Source organism: Sturnus vulgaris, chromosome 4 (genome assembly GCF_052056855.1).
Source record: "Sturnus vulgaris isolate bStuVul1 chromosome 4, bStuVul1.hap1, whole genome shotgun sequence".
Taxonomy (NCBI): Eukaryota; Metazoa; Chordata; class Aves; order Passeriformes; family Sturnidae; genus Sturnus; species Sturnus vulgaris.
In genome coordinates, this window is record NC_142246.1 from 11,731,729 (window position 1) to 11,756,169 (window position 24,441).

The 24,441-nt window shown below is 40.1% G+C and overlaps 1 protein-coding gene and 1 pseudogene across 6 annotated transcripts in view; one reads left to right on the plus strand and one right to left on the minus strand.

Annotated features, from left to right (window-relative positions):
• The first annotated feature begins 5,871 nt into the window (after nucleotides 1–5,871).
• On the plus strand, nucleotides 5,872–7,146 carry LOC106865251 (pre-mRNA-splicing factor 18 pseudogene; annotated as a pseudogene).
• A 5,815-nt stretch (nucleotides 7,147–12,961) lies between these two features.
• Nucleotides 12,962–24,441, minus strand: part of WFS1 (wolframin ER transmembrane glycoprotein) — a 33,000-nt gene continuing 21,520 nt past the window's right edge. For all 6 annotated transcript variants that reach the window (XM_088163116.1, XM_014895331.2, XM_088163114.1 and 3 more), the window contains 5 exons: nucleotides 22,744–22,888; nucleotides 21,737–21,907; nucleotides 21,073–21,153; nucleotides 17,238–17,383; nucleotides 12,962–15,605 (listed from right to left, as the gene is read on the minus strand). In XM_088163116.1, the coding sequence (XP_088019242.1) occupies nucleotides 13,797–15,605; nucleotides 17,238–17,383; nucleotides 21,073–21,153; nucleotides 21,737–21,907; nucleotides 22,744–22,888 (2,352 nt within the window). In that variant the 3' untranslated portion in view covers nucleotides 12,962–13,796. The remainder of the gene's footprint in view (nucleotides 15,606–17,237; nucleotides 17,384–21,072; nucleotides 21,154–21,736; nucleotides 21,908–22,743; nucleotides 22,889–24,441) is intronic.

Genomic DNA, 24,441 nt, shown 5'->3' on the forward strand with positions numbered 1-24,441 from the left:
CAGGAGATGATGCTCACAGAAAATTTATGCACATCTTGGACTGCCTTGTGGAAGAGGTGGGGAGGAGAACATTGCTGGTTCAATTATCAACCTCTGACATCTCTGCTAACACCTTTCCAGGATGAACAGCTGCACTCTCTGTTTCTCACAGCTATTGATCTGCAAACCCAGAGAGATGTTGCTGCATCAATTGAGCTCTGTCAACATGTTCAAAATATTCTCTGCAACCCTCGAAGGTAAAGACTTACTTTAGCATAAAATGAGAGATAAGCTGCACTATTTTATACTACCTTCCTCCAAATATTTTGGAAGGCTTCCTTTTAAAATATTTGAATATTTTGAGCTGCTATTGTAATATTGCTAATTAATTTTGAGGAGTTTAGTGTTACTTTTAAATCTGTATCTCCTAATCACTTTCTTGAAGTGCAAGAAATCTCTCCCCACACAATTTATCCCCAAGGTCTTGTCAAACCTGTCCCAAAACCAGACTCTCCTGAGATCCACTCTTCATTATCAGAGAGCAGAGAACATGCTTCTTGCTTGAGAAGGACAATTGAAGCCTGAGGCTATCTAAAGAAGGGGGCAGAAAGATTTCCCTTGCTTCCTCTACAGCGTCAATCCTCAGTCTTATCCCACACACTCCCCTAGCCTGCTGTGCTGCCTGTTCTCTCTGCTTTTCCTTCTACCACATCCTATGACCCCTCACATTCCCCTTTCAGCCTCCTCCTTCAGCCACATACAGTGGCCAGAAGTCAGTAAATCTCACCAGTTATTCCCATCAAACCCAGCTGGACCAAATCCAGCCCCTCAGGCAGCTGCAGGAGCAGTTTCTCACCAGCACAAGGGGAAGAGCCCTGTCAGCTCCCCCTCTCCGGGCTGTCAGAGGGGAAAGCCCCATTTCCCAAAGTGCTGAATTTCAAGTGGAAGATCTACAGAATTGAAGAGCTTGTATCTTAGCAACCACAAATGCATTAAGAAAGCAGTTTAACTGTTTAAACCTTCAATTATAGAATCCCCCACAAAGAGGCAGCTGTTGTGCATGAGGCTCAAAGCCCCCGCAGTGGTTCCCCGTGGGGGACACAACTGCCCTATGCACATCCACCTGCCAAAAGCACCTGGAGGAACCTTCTCCCTTCCCTGCACAAATGAGAGGCTGCTGCCATGGCCCACACCCACATCCTTTGCTCTCCTGCAGGAAGAGAAGTGGAGAAAAAACATTTTTTTGCAGAGAAACCCTGAGGTCTTATATATTGATCTTATTCCCATAGGACCAAATCAAGATCTTCAAAACTTTCCAAGGGGAAATAAAGGAGTCCCACAATGAAAATTCAGAGTGAAATAGGCATAGGGTTGCAACAAGAGTTGCTGTGATGCAGGATGTATACCCTGATTTGTACAGCTTAGAATTCCAATCTTCTCCCTTCCTGGGTACTACCTTAATTATCAGTCCTCAGATACATGTTTCCCTCAGTTTTTTTCTTCCAAGGATTTGTGCAACTGGAGTCAGTCTGCTTTATGTGTACACCCCATACAAAAGCTATTACAAGGTTTCCTTACCATGCCTGCAGCAAACCTGGATTTCATCCTTGATCTGACAAAGTTATAAAAAAACCAAAAAAAGCATCTGCAAAAGTTAGACAATTCAACATTTTCTGCCTCAAAAACTTTCTTTACAGTATTTAGTGCACATTCTGTTCCATTCTACATTGTTCTCAATGGCCTGATCCCAGCTGTGTGATGACACACAGGGATGAATCCCATTGTCCTCCAAAGGGAGCTCCAGGGACTGTTGTTAATCCCTCCAAAGGGAGCTGCCCGAGAGGAACACGCAGTAGGAGCAGTGCAGAGTCCCTTGTCCACAGACTGAAAATATTTTGCACAGAAAGTTAGAACTTAACCCATAAGCACAATCCATAACCAGCCTCTGAGGGGAGTAGGAGCACATCTGGCACTGCAAGGGAAGGTCTTTGCACAGCCCACAAACCTGATGGGACGGGAAGGATGGCAGCCCTTGCCTTTCTTATCCTTGCTTCAGAGATGCATTATTCTGGAGAAACTTAATATCATAAATAAAGCAAAAAAAGAAATTCTGCTAGGGCAATTACCAGCCCCAAAGAGTGCACATGCTAATGAGAACCGTGATATAAGGCACAGGCATATACTCAATGTATCCATCTGCACTTAAACACTGTATACATCTAAGCTTAGACAGAAGAGCTGCCCTGGGCTACAGAAACTTCAGGCTATAGGATGGAAGGACTCCATGGAGATTCACTTTTTAAACAACGATTAAAGATCAATTGAACTGTTACTAGAAGCAGTATTAGGAGAGATTTATGAATCATCCATTTATAACTGTAGGAAAGCATTTGTTGTAAAGAGAAAACTGAAAAATCCATTTATTGCAAAACCAATTCCTGGGCTTATCATCTGTCTGTCACACTGATACAAGGGTACACATATGGGGAGTGTGTCAGCCAAGGACTGCCTTCAGTGAGCAAGTTGGTAAATTCCTGCCAGTATGTGCTTTGAACAAAATAAAAAATAAAAAAAAAATACAAACAAAAAACCCCCTGAATTGTTCTGGATTTAATATGTTTTGATCTTGAAGGATTTTTTTTTAAAAGATGGTTCTTAGAGTGTTCAGAGTGATATCTATCCTGATTTTCAGATGGCAGCTTTGGCTTTGATTCTAGACAAATTCTTGATCAGAACTTGGTCTGTAGACTACTTCCAAAGCATCTAAGCCCTATTAAAATAACACTTCCATTACCTAATTAATTGTTTGAAGCTATTTTCAGTGATTGTTTATTGAAGTTATAGTTTGTCACCTGAGGCAACAGCATGGCTTGTTGTCGTGGAAACATCTCTGCTGTCACCAGGGATGAATAGGGAGGGAGGAACGGGAGAGGAACTAGAGAGGAGATGCTTTGTTGAAATGCCTTGCTCTTTAAAGTGACAAAATTATTTCACATAAAGACAGGCCATGCTGAGATCAACACACAGTGATTCCTGGGATATTACAGGCTCTGTGGGCTTGGTTCAAGCCCTTTCTAATTTAGCATGACACAGCTCCTGCTGTCAGGCACTGCTGTCTCCCGTGGTTAACAGCAATTTTTAAAGGGCCTTTTCTGTTGCCAAACTTGCTATTATTGCACAAAAATCCTGCCATCTACAAAAATAAAACAAAATGTCTCTAGCAACCTGCTGTCATCTATCTATTTGATTTGAAAAAGGTGAAAAATCAGTATTGCAGAGTTTCTCTTATTGGCCTTTACCCGGTGTGTGTGATCTTGCCACAAGTTTTCTACATTCCCAAATCCTTGTGTTAACTATAGTCCATGGGTATCTCAAGCAAGAGTTGCAGTTAGAATTTCCCTTAAATGAGCATAGCTTCTACTGAAGTTTTATTAAACTCTGCCACAGATTTTCTCAGTTTCTTGTTGTGTAGATAACAGAGAGTTAATAAAAAGGTTTAAGCTCTTTTTTTTTTTTGCATCTGAGACATGAAGATGCAGGAAAAAACAGGGTTTCCACCAGCAGCACCATCAGGACTATGTTTTGTCACTACTCACTTTACTACAGAACTAGACAATGCAGATTGATGCTGACAGGCTTATTTTATAAGATCTTAGAGACAGGAACATTCTCAAAACCTGCTGAGCTGCAAATCAGCTAGGCTGCACTTCTCATAAGTTTGCTATGCACTGTTTCATATGCTGTTCATTTATCACTGTGCAGTTTTTTATCACACAGAAAAATAGATCTTTTTCCTCCCTTCTCATAGTCTTGGATTGCAGGCACACTCCACAATGATGCCTTTGCTTGGCATTTGTTTAACTTCGCTTGTATCTGGCAGGGAATCGGCTTCACAAATGGTTATCTATTTCTCATAAGAGGGGTTTTTTCTAACTGCATTTCCTCTTTGAAATGGAGTAAAACCAGACCCTGATTCTTTTGTTCCTTGGCGGTGCCCTCTGGAGACAGCGGCGGAGGCAGAAAGCGCAGCGTGAGCCTGGAGTGCCACCTGATGGCACGGGAGGCGAGGAGCCAGGTGAGGTCTGTGCCAGCTGGGGACACCTGCCCTGTGCCAGCCAGGGGACACCTGTCCTCTGCCAGCCAGGGGACACCTGCCCTATGCCAGCTGGGGACACCTGCCCTGTGCCAGCCAGGGGACACCTGCCCTCTGCCAAACTAGCAAACGTACCATTTTCTTGCAAAAAGTCTTGAATAGATAAAGCAAACCAGTACAGCTCGGATCCAGCCAGAGATGGGCTCTCTCTGGAGGTTAATGCCCCTGCATGAGGACACGACCTCCTGGATGCCCTAGGACTGGGCTTTCTGACTTCTTAAAGAACTTACTGAAGAAGTATAACTCGCCAACAGGTGGGTGATGCACTGTTATACTTCTGGCATCTGACATTAAACTGCAGATGAGAACTGAATCTCTGCCAATAATTAGGACTGGAAACGGGAATTGGTAATTACCTTTGTACGTCATTCACTGACGTCTCTAAAGCCAAGGCAGATGTCACTAACATCAACTAATCCAGCCTCATAACAAACAAAATGCCAACCAAATGAAGCTACAAACCTGGCAGTGAAATGAAAGGATTTTAAGTGAAGTTTAGGTTTTAGCCCATACAGACACTTTTTCATCAAATTTATTTTTTTTTCTAAAATTTACACCAACACGTACTTAAAAGATTTATGAACGGGGTTTAGAGAAATATCAGCTGACATGAGAGTGCGAATAAAATCAGATGCACTGGCAACACCACAGGAACTGAACTAGAAATAGAGCAGCTGTGGAGTGGTTGCCGGGTGCCTCGGTGGAGCTGCAAAGGAAGCAAAGGAGTGTTTTGTGGCAGAAGACAGAGTGTACCCCCAGAACTCCAGAGCTGGCACAGCCAGAGCTCACAGCGTGATCTACATTTCCACTTGGACTGAATTATCAGAAGTCACACAAAACTTTTTCTCCCAGGCTGTAGTGCTATTTCTGACAAACTGTAATGATGGGCCATTCACAGTGGCTGCCCAGGGCACACCCAACACCTCAGGCTACAAGCTGTGTGTTAAATGAGATAAGGAAGAAAAGGCAAACGCCAAGAGCCAGGGTAGTGTTTCTTTTTCTCCACACCAATGACTCTGTGATAATTCCCCTCCTGGGAAGCACCAGCAGGATCTCACCCATCCTGAGGGGTTATCTCTGCCAATGGGCCACCTTGGTCTCAATGGCACCAGCAGAATAGGCAACAGCAACGACTTAGACTTTGACCATCAAGGCCTTCCAAATACCCCATGACTCACAGTATTACATCGTTCCCTTGTGAAACTCCTCGCCCAGGGGGAGGTACTGAGCATTCCCCCCAACCTGAGCAGATATAACCGGGGACTTTGGACATTACCACAGCCACTGCACTGACCCAGAGAAAGACCAGAGCTTCCACAGGACCACCCCTTTGACTGCAACCATCCTTCAATAGGACTGCAACCACTACCCTGACCCACAGGGAGCCAGGTTGTACTCTGATTTTGTCGGTTTAAGCCAATTTTCTGTGTATAATTGTATTTATTGTAATCTTCCTATTAAATTGTAACTCCATCTTTTCTCTGAAGGTTATTGAGTAGGATTCATTCCTCCCACTGGTTTACTTTCAAACCAGAACATCTTCTGGCTCCTGATCTGCGACCGGAGAGAGAAATTGGAATTACAATTTTGTTCTAAAGCATTTGTGTATTGGGATACAAGACTTCCTGACCATCATGATGCTTGATGTACTCATGTGGGTGTTGTACTTTACCCTATACATACTTCTGCATATGGGGAACTATTTACCCATCATGATGCTCTTTTTAAGATCAGGGGAGGAATCAAAATTGCTTTGTTAATATACTATGTTTATGGCATGATAACATCAGAAGCAATGAATTTAATTTGGAATGTATTTTTTGTTCGCCTGTCCTAGTCTGGTCTGATACCTCTAGGACTGCCATGAACATCTTGAAGCAAGAGATCAGCAGGAAGCACCAGCAGCTGGAGGAGAAGGAGCTCCTGGGGGGAAAAAAGAAGTATGTCAAACACAGTGAGTTAGCTAAAAAGGAAGAGGAGGCCTAGTTCCAGAGATGTGGCTAAAAGGTACAGCAATAGGAAGAGGAGGATAAACCACCCATCAAATCCAGTGCTGGAACTTGAAGTAGCAGAAAACAAGCTGCCAATAACTCTTTCCACACAGGAGGTTTATCAGGAGGTTACAAGAGAAGGGTAAGCCCATCAGGCTGTTTGGAAAAACAGATTATGATGCATTTCAACATCTGAGGAAGATAGAAATTCTTGCACCTGAAGTGAACAAGGGCCTGAGAAATGACCTGAAGGCTGCTTTGGATAAGATTGATCAGCAGTATCTGAATGAAATTGTAGGTGGCCAAGAAGCAGGAGCTGATGACTCCCAGAATGACCTGAAAGTCCATGAGAATATTACAGTTAAAAACTAGAAGCTTTGGGAGAATCCTCAGGACAGGGTGATGATCACTATGATATAGACATCATAACAAAGTTTCTGAAGTTTCTTCTGGGAGTTTGGGTCAAGCAGTTGAATTTCAGAGAGGACTATGTGAAACAGGGAGTGCAGGGGAAGCTGAACTGCACCACTCAGAAACAGAGTCCTACCTGAGGCCACTCTCCAGGAAACTCCACAAAAGGACACCTCCTGCTGACATCAAAGAATCAGTAACAGATATTAAATTCATGTTGCAAAGAGAACATGTGAAGGCAAACAATGTCCATCTCTAGATGACCATTGGAAACGCTCTCTGGCCTATTGGTGTCACCGTGGTTGGCATCCATTCACAGATGGGGTGTGAAAAGATTTTCTCCAAGCACATGGCCCATATGCTCCATGACAAAACTCAAAGGAAATACATACAGGAGCTGAAGAGGCTCATGAGCATTTGCCAGAAGCACTTCCCAACAGATGCATCAAAGTGTGTGGAGTACAATGCTCTGTGGGGCTCTGCAGGGGACAGGGCATGACTCACATTTTGGTGTCCAAGACCCAGAGAGGATGGAAGAGAGGTAGAGTTTGTGCTTGAATATCAACAGGAACCGTGTCCACACAAACCATCTGTCTAGGCCAGAAGGACAGCCTAAGCCAGTAGCCAAATAGGCCACAAAGTGACTCATGAGGAGGTGGCAGGACCTTCACACCCAGCAGAAGACAGAGCCAGAGATCATCACTCAGTCTCAATCCCTGGATGACCTGCAGAGGGAGTTCACCTGCCAGGCGAAGGAGTCCATCCTGACCTGGCTGCTCCTCATCTGGGACACCACAACCCATGACACCATTCTGGACAGAAGTGAGGCCAGGCAACTGGGATCTCTGTCCTAGGATATGGTCATTGGCCAGGGGGTCAGGAAAACACAGGAAACAGCCTCTGGCAGTGACTGCTGGCAAGTGTGAGGGATAGACACCTTCCTAAGAAGGACCTCCAGGTGCACCAAGGATAGTGGAACATGATGGACCAATGCATCTGATACCTAAGGGAATTAGGGGGGCTGGAGATTATCTTTTCAGAGAGTAAGAGATTCCCTAAGAGTCCAAACAGTGTCCAGTGCATGCCACAGGTGTGGCTGAATTTCTCACCAGAGATATACTGCCCTTACCTAGCAATGCTGAAGCGGAGGGAGAGGACAAAGTGGGTGCATTGGTCAGAAAATCAGAGATCTATGAGGACACTGTCACCGTCCTGTTACAGGCCCACATCTCATCTGTGGAAACAAAGCTGGCTGAGCACATCTGGAACTTGGAAGAGAAACTTGAACAGGGCCACCTGAAAACTGAGAAAGAGCTCAAGGAAAGAGTTTTCCATGTCCTGCAAGGACCAAAAAGACTCTCTGCTATTAGGAGCAGGCATCCCCCAGCCAAGGAGAGAGGGTACACTCTACGAGGCAATCTAGGGTTTTCCCTTCATGAGCATGGAGAAGACATGAGGAAATGGAAAGGAAAGCCCACCTCTTCCTTAGCAGCCTGGGTACAAGAATTTAACAGAGGAATGACTACTATAAGACACTCATGTAGGGTAAATGCTGCTCCTGTCTCATGTGGACAAGACTCCAGGTGGTACAGGAATGATGATATGAGCAATCCTCTTGAAGAGTCCTCAAGGTCACACTTACAGGAAGAGTTGAATGTGTACCATAACCAGGATTAGAGGGGGCCCTGCCTCTAGCCAGGTGGAGGAAAGGGATAGTGGGATCTATTGGACTGTGTGGATCTAATGGCCTGGCACATCTGACCCACAAATGTCTATGGCTTTGGCTGACACTGGTGCTCAATGTACCCTGATGCCATCGAGATATGTGGGGGCAGCCACAGTTTTTCTGCCACACTCTTCCTAGCTTCCAAACCTGTGCTGGGCATGGACTCAAGTGGCTTTGGAGGCACAACGCTTCTTATGTCACAAATCTACAGCTTTCCCACTGCCCAAACAATAAAGGTAAGTAACGAAGGGAGCGTTGCCACTGGCTAACCTCAGGCACTGCAGAATCTCCTACATTAAGACTCCATCTATACTGTATGTGGAACAAGCTGAGCTGGGGAAACTCAAGCCTCTCCAAATGGCCCTTGAAAAAACTCCAACCCGATGCATTGTTATCTAGAGGTAGGTCAGGAAGATCCTGGCACCTTAAAAAAAGACGATGTGATTAGAACAAAAGTTGCAATAGAAAAAATTTTCCAGGATTGAGCACTGCCTGGGAGCAGAAATGGCCCATGCTAACCCTCACATTCTGCACACAGGAGCAAAGATCTCCAGGTGATGGTGTTAAAAATGAGAGTGTTTGAGATTGCTTTAAAAGTCACTAGCAAGAGTATGAACAGAAGTCAGATTTAATATTAAGCAACCAAGCATGACAAGTTCATTGGCAAGATTCACTCTACTACTTACAGGACAGCTAGGGCACAACAAGGGAAAGCAAGCATCAACAAAACAAAACAAAAAAAATCCAGGCAATCAAAACAAAAATAAACTGAGACCCGTCTAGCGGGCTGTGTGTGTCTATGTGTGACAAAAGACAAGTGTGGGCAAGGATGAAAAGAAACATGACTTAAAAGCTTAACAACACTCAACAGTACTTTAACTCAGGTTATGGCTTAAGCCTAGAAATTTAACATAGGAAAAACACTTCACTTATATCCAGCTTGACTTGTAACTTAATTTATAGCTTAACCTTAACTAACAGAGCAGTAATGTTTAACAGTAGGTAACCTAATTTACAATTTCTATGTTGAATTTAGCAACTTAACAGAAGGACGCTAGGCAAAGCTTAGCTTATAACTTATGTTTAACCATTTAGCAGAAGAACAATACTTAGCTGCATTTAAGTAAGTTTATAACTATAACTTAACCTTACTTACAGGCCTAATTTAGATATCTATGCACTTAGATATCTAAGGTACTTAAACATCTAAGAAAGCAGTGCTTCTCTCAGATTTGTTATAGCATATGCATTGGGCATGCACACAGACAAAACCAGTCAGTGCAAGCAAGGTACCTGTAAAAAATTCCCCCCAGAGCTCAGTGAAATACTCACTTTGGATGCTTTTGCATCTCCTGACGGGAGAAGGATGGGGCCTTGAGGAATGGGGATAACTTAGCACCCAAATCACTATGTGCAGTAAAAATCATCACGTCTTGCACAGATTTAAATGAGAATTTTTGTCAGATGAAAATGCTGAAATTAGCGTTGTGAAGCTGCAATCTTACAGAAGCTGCTTCATGTAGCTGTCAGTAGGCAGATACATATCCAATTTTCTTCCACATTCACATAAAGTATTTTTTAAAGGAAAGCTATAAACAGTGTTTCTATGTTCCTGTTCTACTTCAAAACTTGAAGTTCAAGCTGAGAGGGGAAGAAAACACAAATTTCCTCAGTGCTTAACATCCATCCTGAAGGGGAAGGTGACTCTCATCTTTTCCACATCAGGCTATGATTAATAAGAGGAACTATAGGATGCTAATTAATTTTTTTTCTGAAGTAAAAGGTAATTAAAGTTTTTGAGTAATAATATGAAAATAAATGAACCATCTTAATGCATATGAACAGTGATGTGATTTGGTGTTTGGTTTCCAGGAATCCTATTTGCACACAACACATGCTTGTATGAGAGTGCCAGAGCAGGTATGTTATCTTCTCACAAGCTGGCAAATTTTACCTAATTTTTGCTGCATGGGTTAATACATTTCTAGTTGTTGGTTTTCCTTCATATCCATCTGTTGTTTAAACAACTGCAGCTGTGAAGCTGAGGCTGGAGTGCAGCTTCTTTCAACCTCCTTCAGCTGTTACTGGATGTGAGCCTTAACCTGAGAGGCTGCAATGGGTTTCAGAAGTATTGAAAAGATATTCACTATCTAGAAACTTCTTTTGCCTTTTCCAGCGGAAATAGAGAAGCCAGAAGGCAGAAAAGCAGCTCACTGTAAGAATATAAGAAAGCACTACACTACCCCAATGGTAACACAGAAATACAGAATTGTTTGGGTTGGGAGGGACTGTCAACCCCCCCTGCCATGGACAGGGACATCTTCCATCAGAGCAGATTGCTCAGAGCCCCATCCAGCCCAGCCTTGAACATGTCCAAGGATGGGGCAGCTAGAGCATCTCTGGGCAACATTCTTATTGCCCTGTGTTACAAAAAAATTGCAACAAATTTACAATTAATAACTGCTATTTTATGGCATTTAAAAGATCCATTTGTTCTAAGAAATAAAACCACATGTTAATTCCTACAGATCTACCAATTTATTTTCTCTGGGAGAACAGGGCAAAACTCTGCATTCTTGCCTCCTGTAAGATGCTGTTAGTCATTACAGAGTGGGCTCTTAAGTTACTCAGAATTTCTATATGTGTTGTGTTGTTTTTGTGTGCTTATGGAAGAATGTACCAGTTTGGAGAACAAGCAGTACTTTTTCATGTTACACTGAAGATGAAATTCAAATGAACATTTTTTATAAATTCTGTATATTCTAAATGCTAAAGCTGAACTTACAGACAAACAGCTCAACCTAATTTAGAAATGTCAATAGCCATGTAATATCCTCCTCCTCTTCTGTTAATTAATACTAATGCAAAAGACTGAATTACCGGCCTGGAGAAAGGGCACCTGCCTTTGTTTATAATTCATCATATATCGAAAACTGAGTAAGAAAATAATGAATGTAGGAATGATTGAATAATTAACAGCAGCTACCAGATTCTGTGCCTCTCCAACCTAGAAGCTGGACTGGTTTGGAACACAGAGCTGTAGCAGGAGTAAAACAGTTATTTTGTGCTCTGTTTTCTCACAAGGTGCAAAGTAAATAGAAGCACCCTTTGCAAGAACACCTTGATTATTAAATTCCAGCAATTTTGTGCTTGTCAGCTAAGATACACTTTAGAAAGGAAAGATTTATTTGGTAAAGGTTTCAGAACACTGAACACTAGACCGACAAGATAATGGAGTACCTATCCATCATGTTTTCATGAAGTTATCCTATTTTTCCCTAAAAATTTAAAAGCATCAAGAAGAAACACGTGGGAACTGGCATTAAAAGGCATTATTTAAAGGTCTTGAAGTAAAATTTGCTTCCTCTGTCCCTTGTGGTTGCACTGAAGAACTAAAAACATAGGGAAAATGACCTTCAATGTGCTACTGTGCAAAATTTCCCACCTGTGCTGAAAAGAGGCAGTTGACAAATTCAAGTATCCCCATCAATCCATCACTACAGAGCACATGAATTATTTTTCCTAGAATCTAGCTAATTCAGAGTATGGCTTTGGGTTTTTTTTCCTCTTCATGTAAATACATAAAGGGTAATTGTTTAACTTTGAATCTAAACAATATTGATATGACTATTTTTGAAGGAGCTCTTCCTCTCCAAGGAACCAGAGATTTTTAGCTAATAATTCTAAGTTTGCAAATTTAATAACAGTTATACGCCAATGTCCTCTAACAACTTCTGCAAAAAAGGCTGAAATACAAGTTTCAGAGTCGTTATTATGACGCAGATGGGAACTGAGGTACCAAGATTAAGTCTTTTGTCTCTTAGAAACCAACTCATTCCAAAGAAAACAAGTACTCTCCCTCCTCTTGCAAAACTTCTCACATCTGACTTGAGTCACTTTTTCATTTTCAGGACACGTAAGAACTCCTTCAAAATGCACCACAGTAAGTCACTAAGTTGACATCCATACAAAGGGTTGAAAGCTAAAAGGAGAAATTTTAACATTAGTTCTGAATCCCAAATCTGTTGCCTTTTTTTCCTCCTGACCAACATATGAATAGAAGTTTCACGATTGTGTGTATGTAAGGGAAAATAGTTAAAAAAATTTAAATCTTTTTAAATTTCGGAGTCAAGAAGAAAAAGAGCCTATGGATGTTCTAACAAAAGGAGGAGAAAGGCCTAAGTTTGGATCCAGCCAAAATGGGCCTGGGTAAGGGAAGCTGTCAAAAACTTGCATTTACTTGCTGTCTTATTCCTTTTCTTTTCCCTAGGTGGAAACAGATGGTGGGGGCTTCTGCCATGGGCACTGGGCAGCACATCTGTAGGTGCCTTTGGCATCATCCTTCCTCCCAGCTGCAGCTCTGGGTAATGCTCAAGAGCGTGCTCATGGCTGGCGTGCAGCCATTGCCTCACTGTCCCCAGAATTTTCCCCTTCTCTATCAGGTTTTCATTGCTAACCCTTCTCCCTGGTCCTGGTGGTGACTGACATTGAAGGCAAAGAGGAATCTAAAGGAGGCTCAGTGGAGGAGTCAGGGAAATGACAGGATGTATCTGTGATGTGCAGCCACAGTGGCCAGAAAAGATCCAAAGTCACAACAAAAGCAGGGAGAAATTGTAGTTTTCAGTGAAAGCTGCTATCAACACAATACAAACTACTGGACACAATGTCAAAGCATTATGAACAAATGTTGCACCCATTAAATTCAAGTTTGTACTTCATGTTTATTTGCAAAATACAAGTGATTAAACTATTCTATTTCCATTTCCACTATAGATTTTTAGGTATAATTTCAGTTGTTGTGGCTTGTCCATTACTGGCACCATCTCAATGCCAGACTTGATATTTGCCTTTCACACACCAGCATGGACTATACTTAGTGTAATCAATCAGAACAAATAGCAAATTTTGTACACAATATTTAATGCAAAGTAGAAGCCCAGGGAATTTGTAAAACCTTTGCTGGGGTGTGAAATGTTGTGCCCTTTCAAAATACAGTGGTCACTATCTTCTCACAAACAGTGGAACAGTGATTGCTGTACGCAAATGTCACCACAAGGTACTGACTCTAAGATCACTTTTTTCCTAGAAAACACCAAATAAATACAAGCAATAAACGCAACAAAAGCTGTTGTCAGATACCTATTCTAAACAATACCTGTGAAAATACAAATGGGCACATTGTGAATACTTAAAAGAGTAAAGTGCTTTTAACGTTGAGCAAGTGAATGCATCTAGTGTTGTATCACAGGCAATATATCCGTTTTGGACAAAACAGTTTCCATGCAATTAGTCAGCAGCGATCCCCTGCATTCATAATAATTAAAATACTATCTATTACTTCAGTCATACAGGGTTTAAGGTCAGGATACGGTGTGTACACTTGCAAAACTCAACCAATGCTCTATATTAGCACACTTTTGAGCATTGCTACAACAAGGTAGATTTTTGTTGGGTATTTTTCACTTAAGAAGCCAAACCTTTGGTAGTGTAAATCCAGTGGACACTGAAAATACCACTGAACCAATATGCAAGCATGTTATGCAGCTGACAGGAATGGGAAGAAGAAAAAATCAAAAGCAAATTTAATGGCTTTCTGCACTGTGCTCCTCCAGTCCTGCTCTATTTTCACGTGCCTCCCAGCAGGTAAGAGTTTAGACATGCAATTCAAGCAAGTGATTGCTTTCAGTTCAAAGACAGGCCATTTACTGCCAAGACGACCCTCCAGAATTGTGCTGAATTCAATTATACTTCCTTGCCTCAAGTTCAGCAACACTTTTTTAAACTCATTGCTTGCCTTCAGCACAATATCTTTGGTTATATCATCTTCCTCTATAGGCTTGCTTCCATTTTTGCTACTGAAAGGCATGCCTACAGTTATTTCAAATTTGTACCGATCAAACATTTTCATGTGGCATTTATGCTTTGTCAAAAACTTCAGACGACACAATTCTTCCTCCTCCAGTGTAACATTTTTGGGATCACAGAGAGGGTAGGTTTCACCATACAGGCATCTCATCCAATCGCCAATAAAAAACGGAAGCATATTTATTGCAGATTCTGCACTATTGTCAATTTCTGTCACGCGCACGTATTTGAACCGCCCAGTCCACGTCACTCGGTGTCCTTCCAGGTGACTGCACAAAATCTGAGTGCGTGCCATGTTAGTCTCCTTCCAGGCCCGGGGTCCACAGAGGAAACCATACTGATTCCACGTCAGGGTGGAGTTGTAAACTTTCATCCCTTCAGATCGATACACGTAGAACCAACAGAACAGCACTACAGCTGTAATCCACACCAGAATGAGTTTCACAATCGAGCTTCGAGTGAGTGATTTTACCATTTCAACTGCAGAGAAGTTTACCTTTGTCCACCATCGAAAGAGCAAAGGAACAGCACACAAAACCAGGGTCACTACAATTTTCATGAGCTCCAAAGTCAAAAACCACTTAATGAAGTGGACAAGACACATCAGGGCAATGCCTACACCCAGCACTGGGAGTGCAAAGAGGAACAGGAAGTAACCGATGGATGCACGAACGAGCCCAATGCCAGAGGACTCCCGCAGAATGACCACAGAGAGCTCACACCACATAAAGCACACCAGGTATGGGACCAGGTAGCAGTAGGTGCCTTTAAAATTCCGTAGTTGGGCCATTCTGAAGAAAAGATAGAACAAGTACAAAAACAGAAGGCATGGGATGCTTACATTGATCACAAAGAAATGGCCTACAGGAACTGTAAAGAAGGTTTTACCTAAGAATTTCAAGTAGCCAACATTCCCAGGTAATACCTGCAATAGGGATAAGCAACCTGCAGCTATCTCAGTCATCAAAGCCCTTCGAGTGTAAGGTTCTGCACATGTGCTTAAACTCATGTAACTTGTCACTGTGAAGAAAACTGAGACAGTGGCTAACTCTGAGCATGGTATACAGTCTTTGCTTGCTATAGGGAAGGAGAAAATTACAAAGAATACCGAGAGTAAAAAATAAATGTATGGCTCTAAGTGATTCCATCCGAAGTTCACCTCAGCTTGCTCAACATCTAGGTTTGGTTCAAAACGAAGCAGTAAGTCAGTCAAAGCACGGAAGTTTTCCCAAGCCTTACTGTCTTGAAAAACTTTCAGTGTGCAAATCACCATAGAAATGAAGGACAAATAGAATATGACTAATGGAATAATGAAGGCAAAAAATTCAATTGTCAGATTACTGATGATGAAGAAAAAGATGAGAGCATTGATATGGTGTGTTGGAACAATGGTAGACAGCCAATGCATTCCTGCCTTTGATGCAATATCTATAAGGTATTCTTTAATTTCCATAATGGCATGAAGTGGATATTTTACAACCTGGAAAGAGAAAGAAGCATTTAATTAATGAGCAGTTTTGTATCCTTACATCACAGACATTCTTAGCTGAAGCAGTAGCAGCCAGTTGTATAACCTCAGCTAACATAAAAAGATTGATATTTCAGATCAATGTTGCCAATAAAATAAGATTACTGTGTCTGAGATTATTAGCTCCATTTTGATTAACTCAGTCAGACGAAGCTCAGAGGCAATTTTGATTTCAGGCAAGATGTATTTCATTACCTTTGACATATATAATTAAATGGCTTCCTAGTCAAATATTGTGCTCTGCTAACTTCATACTGAAGATAAACTACATGGCTACAGCCCTGCACTACCTTAAGTCATTTCTTTAGCTGTGAGTACTGTACTTTAAAGTGTGTAATTGCCACATTCTGCAAGGATTATGCTATACATTCTATGCATATACATTGCAGGAAGTAGTGCCTATGATTCATAGACACATACAAGAAGTCTTTACAGCTGTGGTTTTATCTGTAAACAATCCTTCACAAGCATCTAGAGATGCAGCTGTCAAAACCTGTTTTGGAAGCAGCAGCAGTATGCTAAATTCAATTACTACATATTTACAGATTCTTTTAACTCGACAACAGTAACTGTAGAGGATCTTAAAATTCTACCTATTTTATATGGCATTTTCCAGCACAGTCACTGGACAACACAGAAACTGCTGGACTGAACACTCTCCCTATAACCAACCATACACTTCACAAAAGATCAATTAAAAGGTACTGGATTTTTCAAACACACATTCAGATATTGCATAGGGACATTAGACGCTGCTAGAATCCTCCCCCCTCCATAAAATTACATAAAAATAACATAAAATAACATAAAAATGTTTTCCCAGATCTTACATCTTTATATTAATTAGTTCAAGGGGAAAAGCCAAGAATGTTCCAGCAAATACCAGTGGCACTGTGATGAACTGGGACAACACACGCCCCAATGCTTTGGGCAAAAGCTTGTTTATTTGTGAAGGCATCTCTGTTCTTCATAAATGCATCTCTTTCAGGCAATTAGCCATACAAAAGCTCGGAAAGAGACAACTTTCACTCCCCCTCTTTTCCCCACCTCTGCAATATGATAATGGACAACAAGACTGTCCAAAAACTCTCAGGTCAGCAGCCATACACCCCCTGCCTCATCTAAAATTTATGCCAGTATTGAAGGCATGCACCTTAATTTTCCCTTCTCCTTTCACTGTCTAGAGAAGTTTCAGTGTAGAAGATAACAGAAGTTTCATCTTTCTTGAAATCCATCATAACAGAACCTTTTCATGCTATGGATAATTCTTCCCACCTGCCTGCTCCTGTTTATATTAGAAAGATATGAAGCGTGTAACAACATCCATAATAAAAATAGGGCAGCAATGACAAGTACATTTCAAACCTCACTGAAGATGTAATGAAGGTAGATTGTCCACTTACAGGGAAAACTGTTGTCACTTTCTTTTAAGTACATGACTCATATATACAAAACTTGAAACATATATATGAGGTCAAGTCCAAAAGGCAGTTACAGCAACAATTCTTGTATTGATCTATATAGACTAAACATCAGTATTGAGAAAGAAGTGCAAGTCACTGCTGTTCCATTTTGCCATTTTACCTTCAGTCGTAGTGGTAATTCTTCAGGACTCTTCCCTGCCAACTCATCATCTTCCTCTTCCTGCATAATCAGGTTAGATGGGATGATTCCCTTTGCATACTTCTTAGTAATTTCAACAAAGTCATCCAAATCAATAAATTTTTTAGCTAAAAAGATAAAATGAAAATTTAGAGTAAATTTTATCACAACACTGTATTGATTACGAATTGGAATATTAATTTTCTTTCCTGAAAGAATCTAGTCAACAAAAACTGAATTACTGACAACACAGGTTTACCTTGCAATTTGTCCTGAGATCTCTGCTGAAAACAACAATCTCCTTGTGCCAGCAATATATATAATACTCTACATCTTGTCAAATCAGCAGGTTATTATACTGATAAGTAGGATAACAGAGTAATCCTAAAAGTATCTGCAAGTATTCCACAGAAAAAAAAAACCTACTGGATTAGGCCACAGTTTTAAATCATAAACTATTGTATCTGCTTCAAAGAAATATTCAACAGCTGCACTGGAAAGAAAGACTTGTACAGAAGCAGTAATGAATTATCTGTATGTCATCAACTGAACACTAACTTCTGATTCATCATTTTACAGTCATTTTTCTGAGTTCAGATGTTATAGACATAATTATGGGAAATACACAGTTATTATCTACAAGACTAGATACAGATTACTTAAAGAGTATTAATTTAATATGCTATGTGGCTATACAAAGGGCCTCCTCCAAACTATCAATTGTGATCTAAAACAGCTACCAGCAACAAAATAGACCTTGCTCAGTTTACACAGAGACAAAATTCATCCCTCTTCCCTGGAAGATCCTTATCCACTCCTGCGAACACAGGGGAGGCATGAGATTACTACTGAAAGCTCTAGGGAAACAGCAGGACAGAAGATGATTTATACACTAGCTCAAACTCTTTGCACCCAGTTCTCTACATTAGCATGGATTAACTAGTTTCTATGGCAAACATGCTTGATGCACTTTGTAAAGGAGAATAATTAACAGCGATTTTTTCCCCATAAACTAAAGTAAATGACGTTGCTGTGTACATGAAAGAATTGAATGACAAAAATCTGTAACACACCTCCTACACAGTAAATTTAACTAGTTAGCTGATGCAAAGATATCAAAGCTGGCCTGCTTACTAGTTTGAGATTTTAAAGAGACAGATAACTGCGTCACCAAATTCAAAACTGGTGAATTATTGAGTTTGGGCCCAGAAATTTTTAAATTTAATTTATAGAAGCAACCTATAAATAGCTCAGCATTTAATACTGAAAACACTGGAGATATAGTACAAAATAAAGTATTTGTCTCAAGAAACATACTAGAGGAAGAGGAGTGTTAAGAGTTCAACAGAAAATCTTACAATCTATCTTGTGGTTTAACCTCACAGTATGGTTGCTGCCTTTGGCTTGGACTTTTACCACTGCTCCTCCTCCATGCATGAACCCTTATGTCCCACAAAATACCATCTGGCATGCCTCCCAAGAAACAAGAAAGGATTTATTTTTGCTAACTATTCTTATTATTCATAGACTGTAAGGCAACTTTACTTGCATCAAGAAATCTGTGAGACTCTTTAGCTGTCTTGGTGGGCTTCAGATTAAGCCGAATATGAAAGGTGTCATCTAAATCTACTGTCCTAGTGTGAAAAAATATACAGTGCTGGAATAGTCTTATTCATGTAGAATCAGCAAGCAGATATGTTAAAACCTCACAAAAATATATAAGCAGCACTTTTACAGGATCATGGGACATCCTGAGAAGGAAGGAGTTATTAACTTACTATGTACAGATAGCCTATCCACTGCAATGACATGCACCCTCTCAGACATGCAACAACTGGCCATTGACAATGTCATCTCTAATTTTCTGTTTATATCTCCATTAAGGACAAACTAGATGAGATATCTGCAAACATGTATCTGGCTTAAAAATTATCTTCCAAATATTGGCAATGTACTAAAACTGAAAGAAGAATCTCCTTCTGGCAAGGTAAATGAAGAAACTCAGAGTCAGAGAAGTAAATGCTGGAGAGTAACAGCTTTGCTGTTCCTCTATGAAAAGGTAAAAGCTCTCTAGAGAAGAGGTAACAGCTTAACTCCTATTTTAAGTGTCTGATGAAAACTTTTCATTTTTAAATGCCACTAGTATTTTGTCACCCAAGTGTCTCTTCAATGGATATAAAAAGCATATTTTGTCGATTCTACTTTATTATTCATAGATTTTTTTCAATTTCGTTATGACGAATTCCCCTGCCTCCCCCTATCCACCCTAGGAAAAGAAAAATACCCACATCAGTGTCTGCCTACACTTATGTATAGTGTTCATTTACTGCCCTGCTACTTTATCTGCAATTTAAGCCTTAAAAAAAAAAATCATATTTGTCAGTTCCTCTTCTGATAACTCTGAATTACTGGAGAATCCAGAACAAAATTACTTGCTGTGCATTCACTCAATAGCAGCATATGTCAGTTCACCTAAAGGACTGGAAAGAACTCCAATGCAATACAGCCCAAATGAACTCAAATACACCTGCATTATGATACAATGGCTAGACAATGAAACTCAACAATCTTGTCCTTAAAGGACTGTTTCCAGCTTGCCAGAAGTCACAGCCAAGTCACAAAAACAGCTGACATAGTCTCACAGAAGGTTTGATAGGACCACAAGCTTGCCTTCCAAAATATTGTTTCTCACATCCCTCAATCCCTTATTCATGCACAGGCACATGTCTCTGCTCCTCTTTTACTTCTGTCAAAGCTAATGAAAACTAAAATGCTCCACTCTTCTTAGGGATGCTATTTTTCAAGTCGGCTGTGTAATGAACACAATCCTTGAAGGTAAAGGCCAAATTTACCTAATGAAATGTCAATTCAGTCTTTCAAACCTGCAAACCTCCAGATTTGACTCCCTATTCCATGTATGACACTTTAGTTTCGCATAATGTTAATTACAGATGTATTAGTAAATAATATATTTTGTGACATTTAAAAGTGTTCTTCAAGTACTGATCTAGACTGCACACGAACTATTCCATATGGCTTAGGGCATTTCAAGAAACTGAGGTTTTCCTGACAACGAATAATTGAACCTTATGTTAAATACTGTTCTTGAAAAACTACACATGCTGCATTGTTGACAATTCATTTTCTTAATATAAAACATTTTGACTTTCCTCCTAAAAGCCCAAAAGCACTTCAGCATTTCTAGTTATGCCAGACTAAGAAGAACTTTCATTTCCAATCCCTACCCCACCAAACCTTGCAAAACTCACTGACTTAGGTCTACAAATCTGACCCTGTGTGTTAAGGGGTTTAATTCTTCACAATACATGAACTAAGCTGTTGTAAATAATGAAAGAAGTATCTTGGTGCATCTTTCCTAAATCATTCATTGAACAAATATGAAAAGACAAATATTAATTATAAGGGAAGGGCAAATGGAAGCAAGGCAAATAGAATGAAGGATCTGTTTGCACTAAATTATCTGCAGAAACCTTACTGCATTTAGAACTAAAAAAAAAATACTGAAAGTGAAAATCTTCTTTGCTGAATAGACTTTTGAGTCTAAAAGGACAAGATTATAAAAATAACAAATGACATGCAAACTCCCTTTAGTAGTTGACTGTAATGTTGGTGTCTTCTGCGAGTTGGCATGCAGAAAAACAGTTATCTGTTTTCCACACAGAATAAACTGACACTATCAGTTTATTGCAATCCAAACCTTTTACACATTCTTAGTCTGGCAGCACAAAATTGTTTACCAAAACAAACTAGAAACTAAAACCACTGGCCAAGACTAAAAGCAGCAGCCTGCACTCACATTCACTGTTCACTAGTCGCTCCAGCATCCTTCTCTGCTTCTGCACAGACTTTGGGACAGGGCCAGGCTGCTTCTCACCATCTGTTTCAATAACAGAAGTTTATGGAAAGTCAAAGCAGTCAATGTGATCAAACACTAATGCAACATCTGGGAAATGATATTTCCTCAAAGTAAGGAAAAGACAAACTTACATAGAAAGAGGTAACAAGTGGCTACACAGTTTTCTATATTCCTGTTACTGTATTAGAAAAAGAAACAGGACTGCCATAGCTAACATTTAGTGCTGTAGTGGCAGAGTGTCTTGAAGACTGAATCTGTAAATAGAAACATCTAGAGAGGTATCATCAGGATGACTGTTAGAGGGGAAAAAAAATCAAATACAACAAAGCCATAAAGTACCTTTTTTCCAAAGATAGTGAGTGCTAAATAAAGATATTTTAAATATATGGTCACTTCAACAAGTGGTTAACAGACCCACAACCTACAGCAAGTGATGGTCCAGAGACCATAGTTATTAAAAGAGGGATAGTCATAGAGTTACATTATCACAAGTAGATTGTATATACTTCATTCCTGATCGTTCATAAGGCCCTTTAAGCTTCTAGCTGTACTGTGCCCATAAGTCTGTATTTTATCAATACCCTAAATCAGTTCATGAACAAACCTTCATTGTCAACTTGCCCAACATTTTCCAGCAGTTCAGAAACTGCTAATTGCTTCTTCTTTTTTGGATTTAATTTCCAATACATGACCAAGGCAGCTTTTCGTACAGCTCTCTCCAAGTCAGTCTCAGATGATAACTTTTTCACCTCTTCCTCATTCTCAGAAGTTATACCTCAAGAAAAGAAAAAAATACATTACAAACTTATCCCACACTCATGCAGAAATGATAGATTTGTTCACAATTTATTGTTCTCAGTTTAGTCTGAAACTTCAAGTTTCAGTCACATTCTGACCACCTAAGTAAATTACTCAAATGCCCTTCTGTGTCCACTGCTTATCAAAATCTAACCACATTGCTTAGGTTAAACTGTACTTCAAAGATGTGCAAGACATGCATTATACTATGTCTTGCTTCAGCTTCTGAAGCACAGTGGATCAGGCAAAAGGTAATGCAGACAGGCATGGGTGACATGCAAAGGCACCAAGAACTGAATAAAAGCTGCTGCTCTGTTTTTGTTTTGTGGGGGGTTTTTCCCCCTCTTAATAGTTCAGATAGCTGGTGGACAAGAAGAGGCCATTCCAAGCACGGGAAGTAGAATGAAGAAAGAGGAGATTCAAAGTGGGAGAAGACAGTGAACAAGAGCAATTAGAAGAGAGGTTGAAGAGGGGCAAAAGAATGAAATAACAGCAGATATGTAGCTGGTGTGTAATTATATATGCTCTTCAGAGTCAAAGAAAAGAAGCTTCCAAGAAAGGCGAGGATGAGAACATGCATGGATTTCACAAAGAAATTCAAGCAAATAACTAATAAAAATGCTTTAATAAGCTGTATTGGTAATCAGTGCTTTTTAAATTACCTGTTGGAATAGCCTGTTAGCAACTACTCATGCAATTTTTTCACAATCATTTCCATCATACTTTAACCCCCTCTTTGCAGGGTTAAAATGAGTACAATGTTGTTGCAGATAATGTGGGAAGTAGAAGCAGGACACCTCAGAGAACCCATACCTCTTCTGTCTGCCAGGCATCTACGCAAGAGTTTGACAGCTTCTCTTCGACCTTGCTTAGCAGCAAGGATGAACCAGTCAACTGCACTACAACTGTTAAGTTCTTCATCCTCCTCTTCTGCTAATCTCAAGAAGTGCTTCCCCACCTATAATAAACAGGAAACAAAACTCCTTCAATTACTGAAATACACTCTACTTTATGTTTCTCTTCTTCCCTCCCATCCCTGGAACTCAGCTAAGATAAATTGTTTCTGAACAAAAGGTCAAAACATTTGCTCCTAGCACTGAAGAACATAGCTGTAAGCTGATCTTCTGGTTGGAAAGATCTGGAAGTACTGGAAGCAAGAAGGAATTTAGCCAGGTCAGTGAATCAGTTGCTGTCCATGTTCAGGCATCTGGCAGAACCAGGTGAAGCTCATGGTGTTAAAAGGTTATTTGAATTCTTTTCCTCCTGCAACAATGACCAGACAATACTGCTAGCTTCATTTTAGACCCAGAAAAACTAAGTGTAATATAATCTGGTGCCAGTGACAATCAGAAATTCAGACGAAGCTGTTGACAAAGCCTTGACATGGAAGAAGGCTTCAAGAAGGGCAATCCCTGACTCGCACCAGTTCAGTCACTGAAGGTCAAAGCAAACTCATGGTTATTTGGTGAATAGAATAAAACTAATACTGCTTAAGCATCAAGCAAATTCAGTGAAAAAGCTTATAACAATTCTCCAATTCAGGATTACAGAAATTACCAAGCATGTGTCTATATTACTGTTTTACAGGTAAGAAAAAACACCACATTTTTTCTCACTTCTAAAAATTAAAATATATATGAAAATATACTAGTAAACATATTTATGCAACAGTATGAAACACTTCTGCTTATCACAAGACAAGGCAAAAAAAAGTTAAATGACAGAAAATGACCAGAACTACGAGATATTTTAACTGCATTCTTTGAGAATCTGGGAAATGTTTTTGCTTGGCTCACTGCACTTTCTCTCTTTCCCCCTAATGTTACTTCAGCTACATTCTAGAAATAATCAATGCAATACCTTAATAGCTTTTAAAATCTAAAATATTATCTGCTGGAACAAAAAATCCTGTTTGAAAGGTTCTCTGAAACTTTCATTTGTTACTGCAGCATTTGATACTGACACTAAAGGTGACTAAAGAAATACTGTTGAAAGATTAATAAATCACATTATCCTTAATTAAGAGATTTAATAGGTTAAATGCACTGATATAATTAGAAAGGTCTTTCTTCTTCCAGTAAAGGCTATTTCTCCAGCCATTTAACTGGTTTCATACACTTGAGTGCTTCTACAACTTCTACACAGAGAATTATTGGGTAGACATTAAATCCCTAGCACATACACTGAAGCTATCCAAAACCATACAGAAATAAAGAGAAAATTGGACTAGATAATCCAAACATTGATTACAAAGTCATGCCAGAATTCAATGGGAGGTGTGCACCAAGAAGAGTGTATGAGACAAAAAAAGAAAAAAAGATTTCAGCAACTGCATGGTAATCTGTCACTCAGCTGCAGATGTACCTACAGTTATTTATTTCAGAAAGGAACTGCTTGAACAAGTTACATGGCAAATAACATCCACCTGACAAGAACAGCTGTGTCTTAAGCATGTTTATATTTATAGCCATCGAGATTTCAAGCAAAGCTGCAAGAGTAGCAGCACTTAAT